This window comes from Stegodyphus dumicola, chromosome 4 (assembly GCF_044657685.1).
Source record: "Stegodyphus dumicola isolate Sdum_Otavi_A_Nest chromosome 4, ASM4465768v1".
NCBI lineage: Eukaryota > Metazoa > Arthropoda > Arachnida > Araneae > Eresidae > Stegodyphus > Stegodyphus dumicola.
Window position 1 is genome coordinate 50,836,154 of NC_140771.1, and position 14,223 is coordinate 50,850,376.

The following is a 14,223-nucleotide window of genomic DNA, read 5'->3' on the forward strand; positions in this document are numbered from 1 at the left end:
ATGTGTATATTTTGTGTATTTCATTATTGTTATGGCTGTTATTCCCTAGAGCTGTGTTCTGATAAATGGTGCAAGGCTATGTTTTCATTCCTTTTGCAACATAACAAAAGTTAATTAGGAATTTTTGAAGTATGGTTTGGTGAGAATGTAGTGCTTGTCTCAAATATATTGACTGAAGTTAAGATTGGGATTTTTGGTTAGTAGCAAGGCGTTTTTCAATTATTCTTAATAATATATGGAATCAAGAGACTGCTTTGCTACAAGGTATATTGGCATGCTGGAAAAAGAAAAGCTAAGTTCAAATTAGTGTTATAATGCTGGAAGTGTATTGCTCACAGTATACAGAGTACTTCTAAAATATCTAACAAAGTGATAGGTAAAGGGGGTCGAAGTATGAAAATTTTGTAATGGAATGTGTGTATGTGGAAAAAGCACTTGTAAGTACACTAAGGACTTACAAGTTCCTTTTCACTTTTCCAGAAGTGCTCATGTACTTTTGGAAAGGTTATGCTCCTTTCCAGAAGAAGAAATCTATGTATGTAAAATCTGGTGATTAAATTGGCCAAGGAGACTAGATCTCCAAGGTAATTTCCATCAAGGTAATTTCTGATGTTACTCTACTGAAATCAACTGGCACTTTATTGTGATGTACCACATTTGTGTGAAACAGCTGGAGGGATATCGAAAGAAGGTTTCTTTTCAAAAATGCTGTGTATATACTGACATTCAAGCAAGTACATAGAATGTTCACTTATGCTAAATAATTGTTTACAGTGCCAGCCCAAACGCTGGTTGAGAATCTTTTAGTAGTCATATAGTATGCAATCTACCAATTTTAGTTAATTGCTTATTTTTTAAGATGATAGAACTAAAATTGGTTGTTATTTTAAATAATTTTTTTCCACTATTGCATGTTCAGATTTAAAAATAGTGTTTTAGTGGTACCTGTCCAATATTCAATGCCTGCATTTCTTTATCATTTAAAGTGTTGCTAACCATTGTTTGGCTCACACATCCAACAACTCTCATGCTTATAGCAGGATCATCCTAAAATGTATGGATTACAGATTTTTCTTCTATAGGAATTCTGTGATATATTCCTCTGCTCACATCACACCTGAAAACATGAAAGGATTCATGGTCACGCAACTGTTGGCTAATATATTTGAATGTTTTGGCATTTGGCAGCTTTTTACTTGGAAATCTCGCTCTGTATTTTCTTTAAGCGCTTTTCCTTTCTTCTCTGCAGTTCCATAGACAAAATGCTTGTTGGCAGATTTCATGTTCCTATAGCAAAACAATTCACCCAAAATTCATGTATATGGCAGCAGTTTGCACCAATTGATTGCTTTTGCCAGCTAATCTCATCAAAGTTCTCTACCACCTCAACACTTCCGCATGTACATTGTATTACAAAATTTGTTTATTTTGGCCCTCAATTTACATTTTTGAAAGATGCTTTAGAATAACCCTGTTTTGCTAATTGAGCAAACTTTAAATTTGTAATTAAAAAAGTAAGTGAATTTAGGGGGAAAAAAAGCTGAATACTAAATTTTTATAGAGGTCTTGGAAAATCATAAGTCAAATTAAAAGAGACGAGCCTTTTCGTTTAAACCGATTTTGATCAAATTTTACTTTTGGTTTTCAACATAGTGGTGTAAAGGTCTTTCATATTTCCATTAGGAAGCTTTAATGTTCAGATGTATCCTTTAGGAGGAGATTTCAGATTTTGTAAAGCATTTATGAGTTTTTATTATATTTTTAAATTAGTATTTTTAATATATAATTTTTTTATGCAGTAAGTGCAATATAAATTATGCAGTAAGTGCAATATAAACTGCAACAGCATACACACACACACGCACACCAAGAAAAAGAAAGAAAGAAAAGAAAAAAGGGGGGGAAAGAAAGAAAAGAAAAAAGAATGCAAAACTAAAATGGGAGACAGACAGGCTGAATATTTTGTAATGAGGTGATTTAAAATTAAACTAAGCACAGTTTAAAAAAAAACTGCATCAGCATATTTAGTGCAGTTATCTCATTAATTAAACTCAAACTTTTGTGTGATTAAAATCTGTGATTTTGTTTCCAAAAGCTTGTTTATACTTGGAATTAATAATAATAATACAGAGTATTTAAATAAAAATGTAACAAATCATTTTTTCAAACCTTTTGTTCCTATTTTTAATTTAATTGTATACAAAGCAAACAGATATAATCAAAATCTTATAAGATGTAGCATAGTGCTCAGAATGTAATTGTCTCTTATTGAAAAAAAACCCTATTTTTCATTATTAAGCAAAAGTAGGAGTCACACTTTTATAATGCTAGTCTCAAGCATTGTTTTAATGAATAATTTTGGGCTAAGAAGTGACCATTGTCTTTCAATTGTATATGTTATCGGGAAAAATGTTTAAATCCTTTCTTGAAAACTAAATTTTCCATTTTTTGTGGCTTGTAATATATTAGGCAAAAGATGGCAATAAGTACATGTTACATGAACAATGGCTGCTTCATTGTTGTTGCATTTAAGAAGTGGGGAATTTTGCAAAGGTAAAATATTAAATAAATCAGAATATTAAAAGGTACCTACATATTTTCCTGTAGACTGTAATAGGTGGTGGAGATTCTGTCAAACTTGTGCAAGTCATTCTGAAGAAGTTTAAAGGATGAGATTGTGCTTTATTTAGTTAGGCAATCAACAATATGAGTTAGAATAGCATATAAAAAGACTATATGAGCTCAAGATTCTAGATTATCTGATAATGAAAACCTGCAGCACTTATTCTGGCAGTCAAAAATCCCTAATAATGTTTAATAACAGGAAACTAGTTATTTATGAACATTGTCACATAAATTTGCTTAAATATGAATCTGAGTGGTGTGCAGTTATACAGTGTTTTATTTTGCCAAACCCCAGAATCTTGCTAAATATGCACACCACCTCCTTAACTTTTGAAAATACTTCATTGCCTGTTATTCTGCAGGTCTTAAATTTTTCAGAATGCAAATGAAAACAGAGAAATAGCCATTAACTTATGTCTTTATTATTAAAAATAACTAAACTAGCTTATTGAGAACCAGGTTTACATAAAACTGAAGCAAAAATCATATGAGTATGTTTTGTGATGTCATATTTATCCCTTAATGTTACTAAATCTCTTTTGTGGCAAATATTGTTTATCAAAAATGTTAATGCGAAAATATGTAAGTACGTGTTAAAATGACGTACTTTGGGTATCGTTTAATATGATTTGTCTGTTCCAACCTTATTGGATGTTATAAGATGATTGAGTTTTACATGTGATGCTGTGCTCCACGCAGGATTTCGTTTTAGTTAGGTAGGAATACAAGGTTGAATATTTTCGAGGGGGATATAAAAATGAAAATTTTTAAAATAGACCATTCTTCAGCATGGGCCCTTTTCATAATCCCTTTAAACAACAATATTCATTCCGAAGTCAAACAACAAAAATCAGCGTTATATTTTCAAAATTTTCACAGGACTAGTTTCGATGGATGGTGGTTCGGTAAAACCATCGAAACTAGTCCTGTGAAAATTTTGAAAATATAACGCTGATTTTTGTTGTTTGACTTCGGAATTAGTATTTATTCGGCGTGTTATTGTGTCTTAACAATATTCATGCAGCTAAGCTATTGCTGCCGTTCTGATGAAACAATTAAAGCTTGATCTTTTTTCTGTAAGGGCATGATTAATGATGACAGAAGTCACACAGAATGATTTTCAGGCTCTGGCTGCAAGTCTCTCTATAGGTTTGACTAATTCGCATAAGGAATTTTTTTTGTTAATTTCCATCTAGTGGTCAAAATTTGAACTATTTTATAGTGCAGAAACCTTTTCCCCATAGTCCATATAACGTGTACACCAAGTTTCATCAAATTCCGATATAGGCGGAACGAGTTCTACAGGGGTCTGAATAGGGTCACTTTAATTATAACAACCCTGTATATATATATATATATATATATTTCCACTTTCCTCCAACTGATGTGAGCCAGTTCCGACAAACCTCTTGTGGCCCTACCCTACCCATGATATTTCCAGGTAACAAAATTCTAGCATTTGCAGCTTCCCGTGTAAAAGTGATTTGACCTTGAATAAAATCACTGACCTTGAAATGCAGGCTTAGGTGTTTTGACAGTTCTATTTAAGAAAATTCTAGCATTAGCACCTCCACGTGTGAAAGTGAATCGATTTTGAACAGAATCACTGAACTTGAAACAGACTTGCGGTTTTGACTTTACAGTTAAAAGTAATTTGATTTTTATAAATTAAAAAGCAATTTGATTTTTATTTTATGTGATGTGTGTTTGAATTCATTATTCTGATTTTTCCTGTGTCTTAAAATTTTAAAATCTGCTTGATGACATTTCATTTAGATACAGTATAACATCCCATTAATGAATACTTATGGTGTCAAGGCTTTTTGTTCATTAAATGGGAGTTTGCTCAGTTTAGAAGTAGGGATTAAAAAGTATGAATAGTAAAATAGTGTTAAGTTGCTTTGCCTACTGTTAATGGGATAGAAAAAAATTATCGTATTAATTAATTTATAATATCAAAAGGGTTAAGACTTTTGTGTTAAAAGTACAGTGATTCAAAAGTCAGTAACTGAATTTTTATTGTTATTACAATAAGTTGAAATTAACACAGAAATATATAAAATCGAATATATAAATTTGAAAAAAAAGCTTATGCAAATTTTCCATTTGCCAAGTGCATGTCATCTATACTTTATAACAAATGCTGAATATATCATCCATTATTAGTGGGCCCTGCCTGAAGATGAGCTAAAACTAGGCTTAATATTTATTGTTATTAAAAATTGATGGGCCTAAAAAATCACAAGATTTAAAATTTTCAATATGAATGAATATGAAATAATGGCTTATTATTTCATTATAATATAAGCCATTATTTCATTATAGCCAAAAGTTAAGAGAAAAATAATATGAAGTGAATGTCACAAAATCCAATCTTTGCCTTTTTTCCTAATTTGAAATAAAGTTTCCTATCAAATAATGCTGATTATTGAGAGAGAGAATTCAAAAATAAACTCTTTATCATAATGCCAAAGTATATTGCTATTTTAGTTGCAGCTGAAAAATTTATATAAGAATTTCTGTAAAAAATAACATGTCATTTCATAAGGATGCTAACTACATTATATAATCACAAATGGGCAATTATTTAAAAATGATGTTAACTTTTTAATCACTGGTGTATAACAGGATTTCTGTATTTCATCAGATTAAATTACTACTAAATTATCATTCAAACTGTGAGTCAATGTTTTATTAGTAGAATTACTTATGATGTAATTTTAGAATGCATCCAAAAAGAAATGTCCTAGAACTAGGTTTTAAAATTTATTTTATTTTTGGTAAATATATGCATCCTCAGGATTAGAAGATGAATTTTGTTCTTTAGTGTTTTCACAAAATAGATTTGCAGTTAAAAAATAAAGTAATTTTAATGCAGAAAATTGCATTAAAAACGTTTTTATTGTTTCTGTGAAGAGAGTCAATAAGAAATAGAGCAAATTTCAAATAGTAAATAAGAAGTAGAGCATTTATTTAGCCTTTATAAGATTAATGTTCAATGCAAAGGATTTTTTGTAATTTCCTATCTATTTCAGTAATGCTGTATCAGTATAAAGTTTTAGAAATTTATCCATTGCCAGTTCAGTCAGGTACCTCTGGGAGATGGCATATCTCTTAATATCAGTTCTTACAAATTTATTAAAAGAAATTACAGCAAGTAATTTTTTGACTTCCATAAATTATAATTTGCAATATTTTTATTTATTGCAGCATTACTGAAGTTGCTCTATTATAAAACCATTCAAGTCAGCCAAATTATCATTACTTCATTGTTTAATCAAGTGTAAAATTACCTTACATATCTAAAATTAATTATTGGTTCACCTTTCTGTAAGACAATTTATTGTACTTTCATGGTCTATCCAAGAATATAACATGTTTATTTATTTATTTATTTATTTATTTATTTTTGTTAATTTTAAAGCGAATTTGGTACATAATCTATGTATGAAGTAAATATTTTGTTCAAATAAAGGATGCTATTAAAAGATAGTATTATATATAATTGATGATAAGAGGAATTTTCATTTATATACACATTCTTGTAGATTGGGAGGCACGCATTGATAGTCATGGCCGTATATTTTATATTGATCATTTAAATCGCACTACCACATGGACAAGGCCTACAGCATCACAGCAGTTAACACTTGGAACAGCTAGTGAATTACAGCGTCAACAATTAGATCGCAGGTAAGGCTGTGCTCCTGATTCATGTATAAATTTTTTTTAAGTTAAAATTACCTTGAAATGTTAATTCACAGCCAAGATTTTATTTTGCAATGTTTGTAATAATTAGGTTAATAATTTTAAGATTCTGAACTTCGTGTAATTTTGATTAATATGCCATTAATTGTAATTTTAGCATATTTACTATAGTTCCGTGTTTATGAAATTCTGATATTGTATTGGGTTGACAAAAAAGTAATTAGCATTAAAATAAGTAGCATTATGTTTGTTTCATTATTCTTCTGTGAATTCTCTCTTTTTTTTTTTTTTTTAGATTTGGCAGTGTACACTTTTAGGTTACTATAGAAATCAATTCCTTTTATTTTTGTTTAAGCTATTAGTTTATGGTCAATTTTAACATTTTTGACATGTTTTAGTTTTTTATTTTCATAAAGACAAGGAAATGACTGAGGCTCACAAGGATATATGTAAAGTTTTAGTTTTTTATTTTCATAAAGACAAGGAAATGACTGAGGCTCACAAGGATATATGTAAAGTTTTGGTGTTGATTGCTTAGCTGATTGTGTGTGTCAGAATTGATTTAAAAAATTTTGTTCAGGAGATTTTTCAATTGAGGATGCTAACATTCTGGCTGACTTTTTTAATTTGATGATGCATAATTAAAGCCATAACTGAATTAAATCGGGATATAACTGTGCGAGATATTGCAAAAAGGTTAAGTGTATCACACACAACAATTGAACATTGTATATCTTGGACTTCTTAGGAAGCTCAGTATTTGAGATCTGCATGAATTAAAAGAAATTTACTTAACATTTGGACTCATTTAAGAACAGTATTTGGGTTCCATATGAATTAAAAGAAATTCCCTTAATACAATAAATCAATATTTGCGATAAGCATTTCAAACGGAATGCAGTTGACTCTTTTTTTAAAGAAATTATCATTGGTGATGAAAAATGGATCCATCTACAGTAGCATTAATCGAAAAAGATCATGGTCTAAGCACGATATTATGTTCTTTTATTTTAAAAAAGAAAACTATTGCTAATCAGACAGCTTGTAAAATTTGTGCTGTATATTAGCAAAGAATAAAAATTTTGAAAATATTACGCTGATTTTTGTTGTTTGACTTCTGAATTAGTATTTATTCGGCGTGTTATTGTGTCTTAAAAGTGTTGTTTATCATGTTGCAGTTTGAAGATGGTTTGAAAAGTTAAATCATAGAAATTTCAGCCTCAAAAATAATGCTAGCTTTAGATGATTATCATCTGTAAATAAGGAAGCTGTCACTTAAAATTCACATTATGCAGTTCAGGAATTATCAGGCACAATAAATATTCAAAAAAGTACAATGCATGATCATTTCAAGGAAGCTGGATATGTAAGCTGCTGTCATATATGGATATCCCATATCATGCATGTCAAACGTCGTACTTCAGTGAACCAAATAATCATTCGTATACAATACTGTAAGCAGTTAGAAACAAAAAGCCACTTTTATAATTGATTATGAAATGAATGAAAAATGAGCAAATGCATAAAATATTTCATATTACACTAGTTCTTAAAAAAGGGAGGGAGTCAATATAAGGAAATCCAGATAGTAGATAAATACCTGTTATTTCTTTCCGGACATCTGGTAGTATTGCAACCAGCTTAGGATTCTGGAAACATGATGCTTTCACTAGCATTATTTAGAACAGACATCAGTTGAATGTATAATTACATGGATATCAATGTGGAACTTGTTCCTTTTCATAAGCAAGAAAAGCTGTTCACACTGATATACTAAACATGGAAATCACGCATGATGCAAACTTGCTTTCTGGGAAGTTTGCAGGAAAATATTTGTAAAATTTGGGGATATCCACTTCACTGGATTTTTGCTTTAGATTTATATCATGCTGAATTTCTGTAAATGGACAGATTTCTCAGCATCAGTTGAGGAAGCATTTTTGTAAAGAGACAGTTTTGAGAACCCTTAGCACCTGTTGTGTATATGCCTCGATATTTGGTAGAATTCCAATTTTTAGGAATATGTTTGTAATTTTACATTTTTGTTATTTTCATGAGGTGAGCATAGGGCTGCACAAAATGAGGAAAGGGCCATACCTGGACCACAAACGTACATGACCCATATTTTAATTGAGCAGAATATGCTTGAGTTATGGCATGTGATTCTTTGCTGAGAAGAAGTAAAGCAGCTTCTCTTTTGAAACAATTCATTACTGGAAATGAGAAGTGGATGCTGTACAATAATGTGACAAGAAAAAGATCATGGGATATTGAACCAAATTGATCTCCTTTAGTAACACTGGGAGAGGGCTGCATCCCAAAAAAAATAATGTTTTATATATGGTGGGACTACAAAGCAGTTTTGTGTGATGAATTGTTGCCATCAAATCAACTATTAATTTGGAAAACTGTTGTCTTCAGATGGCAGTTTTATAAACAGAAATTGAAGCAAAGCACTCTGAACTGACTCGTCATCAAGGTGTCTTCCATCATGACAATGATTGGCCTCACTTTCTCGTGAATATAAGAACAAGCATTAATTGAGTATCACTGGTATATTTTGTGTCAACCCCTATATTCGTTAGACCTTGCCCCCTGAAATTTTCATCTCTACGAGTTGCTTCAAAATTCTCACTTCTGTAGAGACTATCAAATAGCACCTTGATAACTTCTTTATGATTTTTTTTTTTCTAAAAAAGGAATTTTCAAGCTGCCAGAGAGAGGAAGGAAGCCATAGAACAAAATGGTCCATATGTGATTCGATGAAATTTTCTATTGTACTGCTTTATTTAGATTAATCATAAAAAAACCACAGAATGTCCTGGATGCTTCAATATACATATGAAATAGTTACTGTTTTTGTAAAGCTTTATGTATTGTTAAGGTTTCAGGCATCTAGTTAGATTTTCCAGTGACATTTCTATTTGCTGCTAAGTGGTCACTCATAAACTTTTTTAAGTTTAATTATGTTGCTGGAATTTTCCATGTTTGGACATTTCGGCCTTTTATACTTGTATAAATTCTGAATTCCATCTGCAATAATTTTTTTTTTAATTTTTGCTCGATTTAAAAATGTTTCCTTGACATTTTATGTAAGTCATATCATATTGTTGCATGCAAACGGGTTCATGAGAGATTGAAGGTACAAGTCCGATAATAGGTTAATGAAATTCATTCTTATTAAAAGAAATATATCAGAACTGTGGAATTTTCCTCAGAGATATTCGTACAAATGTTAACAGTATCACGCAATATAATCAGTAGTTTTACTTCAAAACTGCTGAAAACATTAAATATAATGCAATGCAAAGCACATCTAAAGAGAAAGTTAACTCAAATTTCTCAATTCATGTGGAAATAACAACTCACAACAACAGTAACTAAGCAACTGAGCTGAGATGCTCTCTTTGGCGTCTTTATAGTTTTCAACCGGTGGCCAGATATTTCTAGTAATTTCAGCTTCTTGAAATTACTGGAAAGCAATAAGAGGATGAAATTAGGGTTACAGCTAATATAGTGGTTAATTAAATTTATTTAATTTCAATAAAAATTACCAAGATATCCATTTACTCAATGTTAATGCACATGCCCCTGTATTCCTACTTTTCTGACATAACATTTTCTTAAAATTTGTCTTGCACTACACTGCACAGGGAATACAGCAATTTTAATTATAATTGTGCTAAAATTAGATATCTAAATACAAAATTTGTAACAATATTTTATTGATTACTTCACAAAAGTTTCACAAGTCAGACTTATTTCATGCTTTAAAAGGGAAAACACGAATTTAATCCTCATTTCATAAAATGTGTTGGACGTAGTGTATTTTCTGAACACCTGTCACTAAATGACCAATACAAATACCATTAGAATAGTGCAACAAACCTTTTTTAAAATGTTTTAATTGATGAAAAACATATTCTTATAATTTTATTATTTGCAATTTTTAATTTTTGCAACTTGCATCACAGAAATGTGGGAAAGCTAAGAGTACCTTAAATAGATTTATTTTTTAAAAGTGCTAATATAAAGTGTGGAGAATTTTTTATTAAATACTTCACATACACAAGAACCTCATGTGGTATAAAATGCTTAATTTGGCAATCTTTCCAAATATTCTGAACACCAAAATTTGAAGAAATATTTTTAGGATGCATTTTTAGGCGGTATCAATTTCCAAAAACCAAATAAAAAATATGCAAAATTAATAAATCTGTTTTACTTAAAAGAAAATTAACAGCCCCACCCCCCAAAAAAAGAAGCCTGTATACAGTAGTTTCATTACATTTTTCTAACCTTGTATATTTACTACATAGAAGAATTGCTACATTTTTTAATAACATATAAATTCAAAATATGACTGCAAAGGAAGAAAGTATATTTCATTTACTCTTGGTAAAAAATGATACTGGAAAGGTGGGAAAATTCATGTTATAATTGGGTGTTGTGTTTCAAAGAAATTTTCAGTTGTTTTTGTAATGCTTCATTTGTGTTCATCAAAAAAAAAAAAAAAAGTATAGAACTTCCATGATTAGGCAGTGTGAAACAAATTAATCTCTGTTTTACTTTTGAATAAAATTATGGTTAATTAGCATTATCGCTATTGTTAGCTCATTGTTTTCACGTTAGGAACCTATCCATTGACCAGGGGTGGATTAACCATGCAAATGCTTAAGGCATCAATGAAAGGGGGCCCCAAAAAATTTCCCGTTGCCAGTTTTACCATGACATGTGCGGTGCAGCTAAACCGAAATAGAGAGAGAGAGAAGGAATCAAAGGAAAAGACTGGTATAATATATATGTGGAGGTACCAGAATATTTTTTTGTATGCTTAAGACCTCTGAAGGTCTTAGTCCAGCTCTGCCATTGACAGTTGTTTTTTGAGTATTTCACAGAAATAGGATAATGCTTAGGCATTAAACAGATTAACCACCACCATTGCTACAGAAAATGTTGCTTTTCTGTAAAATTTTTACTCTCTACTGCATTTTATACATCTCCATAAGTTCATTTGAAATCAGAGAGATTTCTCTAACTTTTCCTTGTTTTCTTTATATAAGATCTCCTCTGTAACATCTTGCTGTTGACTTAGACGCAAATCCATCAGTTTATTAGTTGTCTACTCTTGGTCGTGTTTTTCCACCAGTTCTTAAAAGCCATCTTGTTCACCTCATTTGAAATATATGTCAGCTTTGTGTTCAGTGAATCTTGAAATAATTCTTAAGGTGTGTCTGTATGTAATTAGTTATTTGTAAGCAAACAATCCATATTTAACATAAAAATTAGAAAGAGGACAATGTAAATAAAACTTAGACCTTACCTATAATCCATGGTTTATTGCAATTCTTAAGGTGTCTATATTTAATGTAAAAATTAGAAAGGAAACGATTTGAATAAAACTTAGACCTAACCTATAACCCATGCTTTATTGCAATTGGGTTGTATTTTTATTAGAGTGTTATATAAATATATATTATATTTCCTTGTATGGAAGCTGAAAAAATTCTGTACTACTGAAGGCTGTATAGAAATTCAATTTGATTCACAAATAATTTGATCACAAAAGTGACACTATAAGTTGAGTAACTGAAAAAATATTTTTTTTATTATTCCTAATATATATTAATCAAAATTTTTAATATCGGTATGCGATTTGGAATTTTTTAACAATTTTGTAATGTATCTGCTTGAAGGAACATAAGTGAATATCATCCTCTTCTATTTCAACCATCTCATTTCCCATCCACACCTTACTGTCACCCACCTCATATATAATATCTTCAGTTCTGCTAATAGCAGAATTCAGCAAAAGCGATAATTTTTTTGCTTAAAACTAGCAGGATATACAATTCTTTTTTACCCTCACATCTTTCATTATGTAGCAGAAATGAAGAATCATATTTTACTCATTGAAGTGAAAGTGCAGCTGAGGATGAAAATCATGTGACTGTTCTAGAATGGTTACAACAACTGAAAACTAAGTAAATTTGTCTTGCTTTATCAAACTACGAAATTATGTGTAAGCCCAAAAGTTAGGAGAATTGAGAAAGAGAAACTATTGGTACCAAAAGGCACTTTCTGCAGTGCTCTTACATCTAATTTTTTTTAGCAGAAGCTGAAGATGAATTTGCATTTACCTTCAGCTCGCCTAATAACTAAGCAATAATAATGAATAGCTAAGCAAACTGATCAATTATTTGAATTTTTTGGCACTATATATATAGCTAGATTTATAGGACAGTATTAAATTTGCTTGACATGGGTTTTCAATTTTGGCAGCAAAATTTTGTTTCTTGGCTTATACATAGATAGATTTACGTTCAGAAATCTACTGTAATTAGTTATATATTGCTGCATAAAATATTTTTATTTTCCTTATGGATAAGGAAAGTTGTTACTTAAAGTATAGCAATTTCTTTGTTTAGGTATCAAAGCATCAGAAGAACTATAACTTCTCGCACTCATGAGGATGCTGCAACTAGTACTACTCCTGCCTCTACTTCAACAACAGTGCCTTCCTCATCTAGCCCAGAAAATCAGAGGGTATTGCTGCTGCGCTCACCCGCTGTCCGATTTTTGACACGTCCAGACTTCTTAAATGTTCTTCATATGAATGATGTGAGTGACCTGTAGTAAACAGACCTATAGTAAAGCAGATTAATTAAATTAAAACAAAGTTTCCTTTCATCTGGAAAATTCTAATTGTTGTGGAAACTCAGAAAAATAAAAAAATTGTCAGGGAAACTATAAAATCTTTTTAAAAAAATCAGAGAACTTTTGCCAAAATTCATAGAAGTTTAAAAGTTAGAGATCAGTCCTCTGAAATGATAAAAATTTCATATTTCAGGTAGTAATAAATAAAAAAGAAAAAGGTATTGTATTTCTTGCAGGGAATATGTTTTTACTTCTGATTCAATTTTATCGTAGCTATACTCATCATATACTAGAAAGCTTTGTTTACACTTCTGTCTAGATGCACAACTATTCCTTAACTAACCTCTCTGTTTAGAAGTAGAATTACCTTAAAAGTAAGTTGTATAATTTAGATATGATATAATAAACAATCATATTAATGAAGCTTCCCCCTCCCAATATAGTATCATTCTTTATCTTCTTATATATGTATATATTTTTAAACAATGCAGGATGTTATGGATTTCTTTTGTAAAATGAGCTGTTTTTCTAGTCTGTTACTTTTATAAAGCACTGTCGGTATTTTTTATTCATTTCAATATGTAGTTCCTAAAATATTTTTCATTTTCTTCATAGTAACGAGTAAGATAAATTAGATTTTTATGGTGTTTTTAATTTATCCATTGTATTTCTTAAAACAAAAACTGTTTCATTATAGTTTGTAGCATAAAATTATTACTGCTTGTGCTTAATTTGCTGGCTACTTAATTTACATAGTTGATCAGGAAAATAAAAAGTTTAATTTCAGTTGGAATTTTTATAAAAGTTTTTATAGCATTGCTACCCCCACCAAAATTATTATCCTTTTTTAATACAGTGAACATTGTATCACGGAGCTCTCCCAATATAGTATAATTCTTTATCTTCTTATATATGTATACATTTTTAAACAATGCAGGATGTCTTTTGTAAAATGAGCTATTTTTTTAGTCTGTTACTTTTATAGAAATTAAATTATTTCTTACATGATTCCTTGCGAAGAACATATCATGAAGAACATATCTGAGCAAAAAAACACCTCAGATGACAAATGGGTCTCGGGGTATTACGAACTGTCAAGTTGGGAGTAATTTATACTATAAAATTACTATACAGGGACTTCTTAAAACATCATTTTAATTTTTTCTTCATTAACTGTCATTAACAAAATCTGGTAGCAAGATTATACCATGAATACTATACCTATATATCATG

The 14,223-nt window shown here is 30.2% G+C and overlaps 1 protein-coding gene across 4 annotated transcripts in view; it reads left to right on the top strand.

Annotated features, from left to right (window-relative positions):
- LOC118195267 (E3 ubiquitin-protein ligase HECW2-like) overlaps positions 1-14,223 on the top strand; it is a 112,082-nt gene that overhangs the window by 45,659 nt on the left and 52,200 nt on the right. For all 4 annotated transcript variants that reach the window (XM_035366533.2, XM_035366535.2, XM_085814835.1 and 1 more), the window contains 2 exons: positions 6,174-6,318; positions 12,762-12,954. In XM_035366533.2, the coding sequence (XP_035222424.2) occupies positions 6,174-6,318; positions 12,762-12,954 (338 nt within the window). The remainder of the gene's footprint in view (positions 1-6,173; positions 6,319-12,761; positions 12,955-14,223) is intronic.